This window comes from Tasmannia lanceolata, unplaced genomic scaffold (assembly GCF_043159265.1).
Source record: "Tasmannia lanceolata isolate RefF3 unplaced genomic scaffold, GAP_Taslan_0.1 ptg000020l, whole genome shotgun sequence".
In the NCBI taxonomy this organism is placed as follows: domain Eukaryota; kingdom Viridiplantae; phylum Streptophyta; class Magnoliopsida; order Canellales; family Winteraceae; genus Tasmannia; species Tasmannia lanceolata.
The window spans coordinates 4,519,095-4,526,494 of NW_027518697.1; the positions used below are offsets into that span (position 1 = coordinate 4,519,095).

The following is a 7,400-nucleotide window of genomic DNA, read 5'->3' on the forward strand; positions in this document are numbered from 1 at the left end:
AGAAAATAATCCAAAATGCTCGTGTCATGGAAAATTTTCAAAATTCTCTTATGCGATGAAAATGACCAAAATATCCTTATCTCATAGAAATGAGAGAATAGAAAAAATTCTAAAAAGAAACAAATGTTATGCCATGAAAAATGACAACAATGCCCTCATCTCATAAGAATGATCAAAATGCCCTTATCAAGTGGAAAATGAGAAAAATATAACAAAATGCTAGAAAACAATAAATCCTTAAATACCCTTATGTCATAGAAAATAACCAAAATGCACTTATTTCTTATTTTGTGAAAAAATAACCAAAATGCCCTGATGTCATAAAAATACAACCTTATTACTCATCAGCAGCCTAATGTTCAAACGTTGGACTTGATACATAAAAACAATAGCTGGAAGAGAAAATGAGAATCTGATGGCTAATCTTTCTGCCATGTCATTTGTGGCTATCCATCTAATCTATCTCTCATGTTATTTTATATCTCCATGAGTTGGAATATGATGGCCAAACTTCTAAGTTTGTGATGAATGATGGAGATACTTATTACTAATAACATGGAAGGCCATGTATGGCTACCATGAATTTTATTGGAAGAGAATATTAGTCTGTAGTGGTGAGAAAGGGGTAGAAATAGTGGGAGGAAAAGAATTTGAAAGGGCGGGGAGCAAGGAGATGGTGTCAAGTGGCTGAAAAATAGCGAAAATAAAACTTTAGTTTTGAGTAGATTTTTTTTCTTCTTTTCGTTGTTTTTCCAGCCACTTCTCAACGTCTCCTCACTCATGCCTCCTCAATTCTCTCCCTCCCCTATCCTCCTTGCCCCTCTTACATATACGAACCGATATATCATTTCTTAAACTCTTACACAAGGTTTAAAATTTCGGTTTCGGTACCGGTTTCGAACCCTGAAATTTCGGTCAAAATCTGGTACAAAAACAGAAATCAATATTTTATTCAATATTAAAGTTCGGGCGAAATTACCGAAATTTCAGTGAAATATTAAATCAATTTTTTTTTTAAAAAAAAACAGAGTTTTTGCACAAATTTCAGAAAAACCAAAATTTCGGCCGAAATAAAATACCGTTTCAGTTTTTATTGATTTTGGTGTCGGTCGGATTTCGGTCCGAAATTTAAAACCATGCTCTTACATATTGGAAAAAGGAAGGCATATGTCTTTCTGTTATGTGTTGAATGGTAGTTATCCAGGAAGCCACTCAAAGACTGCCAAAATAATAAAATTGTCTTACGAATATTTCAACGACTTAGTCTAAACGACTCTCGATTTCTTGTTAGTTAGACAATTGAATCACGACCACCTACTCTGATTGTTACATATTTACTCAAAGAAAAAGAAGAAACATGTACTTTAATGTTAGATATATCAAAATACCAGTAAAAATGTGTTGGCTAAAAAAAGGGGATATATTTAACCTTTATATAGCGTGCGTTGGAAACATCTCAAATTTCATGCTTTTCAATTGTTTGATTACACATGAAAAAAGTGACTTGAACCACCACTGTTCAAAGTTTTATCTACAGTGACCTATAATCTATAAGGATATCCCTAAAATTTATCATTTCCCACTAAATTGTGGAAATAAAAAAAATTTCCAAGTAAAAGTTATCCTTAAGAAATGTTTTGCTTGCAATCAAAACATTTTTTTTTGAAATGACAAATTTTATAAAAGAATCAGAAGGGACACCCGAAAGGGAATACCCAAAGATACAGAACAAAAAATAAAAAAATACATTACACAATGAATAGGACATCAAATAGGAAATTGATCAGACCAATTCATCGAGTTGCATACCACCCCTCTTCTAGCCAACGCATCCGCTTTCTCGTTAGTAGACCTTCTAACATGAATCAACTCAATATCTGATTCCGCCGATATATCTTCTATTTCGTCAAAAATGTCCAAAAACATCCAAGGTGGAGCCACCCCACCCCTCAGCCACCGGATAACATTAAATGAATCCCCTTCAACAATTACACTCTTCAGACGGTACCTACTCACCATGGCCTTACAAAATAGATAGATAAACCTCCTCACCTCCTCTAAATGCGCATCTCTTAGATTCCCACATGTCGCAACAATACAGCAGTCTAGAAATCACTATGATGGACCAACTAATCAGAACAACACATCATCCAACTGCGGGGTTTTATCTTTCTCAATTCTTTTGAGGGAACCTTAATTTGACATAGCACTCTATCCCAACACCACAGCTGGGCGGTTATAATAGCTCACCGATACCAGACTAGAGATCGCGTGTCCTGTCAACAAGGTATGTCTATTTATTCACAAGCCCATTGAAGATTACAAGACCGTTGAGTAACAAGTTCTTCCTTATCTAAAGCATACATTTGATTATGGTCTTCTTCTTTCTAGTGACCGTCTTCTCTATCTCTTCATGCCTTCTAAATGCCGGTCCACAAGTAATTAATTAATCTTCCTTGTGTTGCATGAATATGCGTGACGGATTCAGCTAACCTCAGCTAAAAAGATTCATGGATTCATTGATATATTTTAAGAGGGTTGCTATTCTAAAAGGCGCCCTCATTGGTTGAAGACCAAAGTAAGTCTCCCATGTCTTTCTTTTGGGATGCTAGTAAACACGAGGAAAGGATTCCCCCGTTGGTTACAACTTCACAGAGTGCAATATATGCTCTTTGACTTTTACATAGGGAGATGATAAATCCGCATCCTATGCAGGATAATTCGCACGCCTTTACAATTAATTGATGTCAATAGGCGTAAAAAAAGAGGTTACGTGGCAGACTTTTAACGCTTTTTGACGTCAATTCACTTTAAAGAGGTGTGGATTATCCTAGAGGAGGTGTAAATTTATCAACTCCCTTGTATAAATGCACTTTGTGAAGTTGCAACCAATGGGGAGCCCTTTCCACCTATTTCTGCAAGGGCTCCCTTAATTCTAGCATTCCTTTATATTTTAATCAATTATAATTTTATTTCTTTTACATGGTAAATCGGTTATCTGGTTAGATAAAACTAATATAATCTTTAATTTTCATATAAAAACTGATTATTAAATTAGATAAAACTAATAAAAAAACAGATAAAATATATCTAGGCGAATTAAAACATTGGAATCTGACACGGGTTCGTCGCCCATTTAGAAGAATCCGTATAACATAGGTGCTAAACTAATCTCCTAAACTGAAACTCACAAAAACAAATTACATAACTAGATCCAGTACAAAATCTATATATAGAAAATTCAAATATAGAAGGATTGTTTTTGCCACGGCAGAGCTAACTTGGTCCAGTACTTACTGCTCGACCTTGGACTCCATATTCTCACAACTGCCCATACTTCGGTGCAACAATATTAGGGAGACTTATCTCGCGGCTAAACATCTTTGCCCCGAACAAAGCACAAATCCCTGGTCAGTTCTGTGTCTACTCTATGGATAAACTAATCAATGGCTCTTCAAGTGGCGGGCCCAAACCCTTGCAGCTACTAATCTATAAGACCGAGGGTCGAGGAGGCTAATTAAGGGTTATAATTCAGGCCAAAGTAAATTAAAGGGAAAAAAACTGGAGGATAGAAGGGGGCATAATTATATAACTGAGCCAATGGTCAAGCCTTAATGAAACCGAACCAAGCCACCGGTTCGACCCAGAAAAACTTTTATTGACAGTCGAGCCAACTCTATTCCATATTTGTTTTTATTTTATGGGATTTTTGTCAAGTAGTCCCTGATTCTTGTTACACTCTTTTAGGTTTATCATAAATCGATTAAATCAAACAGGAAAAAAGATTAATGAAACACAAAAAATAATGGTCTCTCTCCAGGGCACACCTCTCCTTCAAAAAAGAATCAATTATACATCTCTTATTTTTAGTTCAAACAAAATCAGGAGGTTAGTGTACCCTGATTTGATTGAACCCCGAAGATATCGTTGCATAAATCCAATTTTGTGCTGGTAGAGTCTTAGTCAGCGTGACCTAAAAGACTAAAACGAGAGTAAGAAGTAATGATCTTTTAATTCATCTCTAACTGTCCTTTTAAGTGTTTTTACAGGCTATTTTTCTTTTCATTCACCTCTGGTTGTCCTTTACCTGTTTAATTACTAGGGCTGCAACTCGAGCCGGGTTTTACCCGACCCGCATCGACCCGACCCGAAAATAACCTGGGTCGGGTTCAGGTTTCATGGGTTTCGGGTCGAGCCGGGTTGAGCATTCAAAAGCCCGCATGAATCTCGGGTCGAGCCGGGTTTGAAGGGGCCCGACCCGACCCGAGTTACATAGGTTATAGTATGTACATTTTTTTCTATTGTTAGTTACAAGTTAAAAGTGAAAACCCACGCACCCACTGTTATTGTATGTGAGTGTAATTTCTGCTTCTATGAGTTGAGTTGATTCAAGCGTTTGATTCAGCATTGTTTGATTGTAATTACAACATTGTTTGATTCAAGTGTAATGTGAGTGTAATTACATCATTGTTTGATTCAAGTGTAATGTGAGTGTAATATCTACTTCTATGAGTTGAGTTGCCTTGCCAAACAAGAATTTTCCTTAAAAAATTGCGTCAACGTGAAAAAACCCGACCCGACCCGACCCGAGATTTATCATGGGTAGGGTCAGGTTTGGGAATCGTGGGTTTTTCGGAAAAAAACCCGACCCGACCCGAGATATTTCTCGGGTAGGGTTGGGTTCTCCAAAACCCGACCCGCCCGACCCGAGTTGCAGCCCTATTAATTACCTTATATTTCTCCTCTGTTTAGTTTGTTTTTACTTTGAATGTTTAGGAATAAATAGAACTTCAAGAAAATGCAAAGAGACAAGTTCAAATAAGTAGGTCGAGCCAATCTATTATCTTAGAACCACTTAACTTTTGTGGGTTGCAAAGAAATGGTAATCCTACCAGTCTAACAAGCAATTGTATGTATCTCATACACCACAGACATACCTTTCTTCCTTTTTGGTGACCATACTGTACCAAGAAATAATTACATGATGAGAGAGACCCAAACCCAAACATAGAAATGAGTGCTTGGAATTTTTGATTCATTACATCGCATCAGCGTGGTCGTATCATATCCACATTCAACCTTTAAGTCACTGAGATAAGATAGAATAAAAATAGTAGATGTAAATGACTTCACGGACATAGGTGTTGTGAGCTTCAAAACAACCGGTTTTTCAAGCATCAAGACCTCGTGCTTTTGAAACTAACCATTTTTACCTACTTCAATTTTGTTAATTCCTTGATGTATTAGGCATGAAAATGCGGTAAATGATTCTCTATAGTAAGATTAGCTGAAGAGAAGAAGAGTTGGTGTCAAAGTAGTTGTGCTTTCAACCCCCCTTAGCTCATTAGGCATCTTGTGTTGTTGCTTCTCACGTCCATTAGTGAGAAGAAGGTTCAAATCTGGCAAGGGACTTATGTTGTCGACACAACTAGCTGCATCTGACACCTGATCATTATCTCCATTTGATTTTGCTTTCTGACAACGCTCGTACGCCTGCCTCTTCGAGTCATATGATGTACTACTACCATAGCCATGTTGCTTCTGCTCACATGAAGGGAGGTTCTTGTTCAATCGGTGGTTTTTTGGATCGATGCCCATACTTATGAGCTTTCTCCTCAGATGAGAATTCCAATAGTTCTTAACCTCATTGTCTGTACGTCCAGGCAATCTCCCGGCGATCAACGACCATCTAGAAACATAATACAAAAGAGAATTAAAGCAAGATCAAAGATTTTGGTTTGAACAATTTGTAATGACTGAAAGGGCAAAAACAAACAACATAGACCAGAAATGCATACCGGTTGCCTAGTAGTGCATGGAGCTTGATTATGAGGTCTTCTTCATCCTTTGCAAAGTTGCCTCTTTTAAGGTCCGGCCTCAAATAGTTAATCCATCTCAGCCGACAACTTTTACCGGAACGAAGCAACCCTAATATTAGAAATGAAAGGAAAGTGTAAAGAGTGATTATGATTAATAGATAATGAATTCATCAAGGAATGTGGAAAGAATGATAAGCCTGATAAATTGACATTGAAAATCACTGATCAAGTACTCATACTTATTTAAAAAATCTGCTTGAAATATATATATATATATATAGAGAGAGAGAGAGAGAGAGAGAGAGAGAGAGAGAGAGAGAGAGAGAGAGAGAGAGAGAGAGAGAGAGAGAGAGAGAGAGAGAGAGAGAGAGAGAGAGAGAGAGAGCGAGAGAGAGAGAGAGGGAGAGAGGGAGAGAGGGAGAGGGAGAGAGAGAGAGAGAGAGAGAGAGAGAGAGAGAGAGAGAGAGAGAGAGAGAGAGAGAGAGAGAGAGCTGTTAACCAACATACAAGATGCAACTCTAATATAGAGGGGAGAGGAATCAACACATAGCATGCCACTCTATTATAGAGGGAGAAAGGAATCAACACAGAACATGTCACTGGTAGAGAGATGCCACTCTATTATAGAGGGAGAAAGGAATCAACACAGAACATGTCACTGGTAGAGAGAGAGAGAGAGAGAGAGAGAGAGAGAGAGAGAGAGAGAGAGAGAGAGAGAGAGAGAGATTGGCCTAGTGTTGACAAACCTGTAGCCTGAGGGAGGGATCTCCAGCATCCTTCTCCATGGGCTCGAATGTAATCGATGAGCTTTTGATCTTCTTGCTTGGACCACGCTCCTTTGTTCGTGTCTTGCTTCTCACAGCAAGGCTTCCTCATCGAAATGTTACGGCGAGCACCTAACATGCCATATAGCCCTTTGAGATATATAAGGGTTTTTGTAAACAGAGCTGAGGGTTGAATTTGACCGGTGGTTTCCAAGTGTGAGAAAGAAGGTGGTTAGTTGCTGTTAAGAACATCTCTCTCTCTCTCTCTCTCTCTCTCTCTCTCTCTCTCTCATTTTATTCTCAAATGAAATGAAGTTGGCTGGTCACATGCTCTCCACTCCCGTTGACTGATAGCTGTATGTGATTTCAACCTCATACCTACGTTTCTCTTCCATCATCATATGCTACTTATCCCTCTCTTTTTGCACTCCATCTTTCTATCTTCTTGATCTTTCATTGTTCTGATACTACAAAAAGTGATACTGATACAATAGGAAACAAATCCGAAGCTTCATCCTAGCCACATACAGATTTAAAAATCTATGGTCAATTGAGTAATTCAGTAGAGATTTACGAATATTAATCCATGGCACAATATACATGATATATAATTATTTTTTCAGCAAATCATGCAAAGTTTTACTAATTTTCCAGATAATTTGATCGGTTCAAACTTTTCTTGTGATTTTTCTTATGATACAAATATGTGTACATATTTATTTCAAAAATTTTCAGATTTTTAAGATACTTTTCTTGTGATTAGAAACCTTACTTGCTATAACCTTAAAATCAAGCTCTCACCGGACAATCCTGAACA

General features: G+C 37.6%; 1 protein-coding gene across 1 annotated transcript; it reads right to left on the reverse strand.

Annotated features, from left to right (window-relative positions):
* Positions 1-5,008: 5,008 nt before the first annotated feature.
* On the reverse strand, positions 5,009-6,859 carry LOC143854229 (MYB-like transcription factor 4). Its single transcript, XM_077364083.1, has 3 exons — positions 6,566-6,859; positions 5,799-5,928; positions 5,009-5,689 (listed from the first exon to the last, which is right to left on the reverse strand). The coding sequence occupies exons 1-3, from the start codon at positions 6,720-6,722 to the stop codon at positions 5,284-5,286; spliced, it is 693 nt and encodes a 230-aa protein (XP_077220198.1). The 5' UTR covers positions 6,723-6,859; the 3' UTR covers positions 5,009-5,283.
* Between the last annotated feature and the right edge of the window lie 541 nt (positions 6,860-7,400).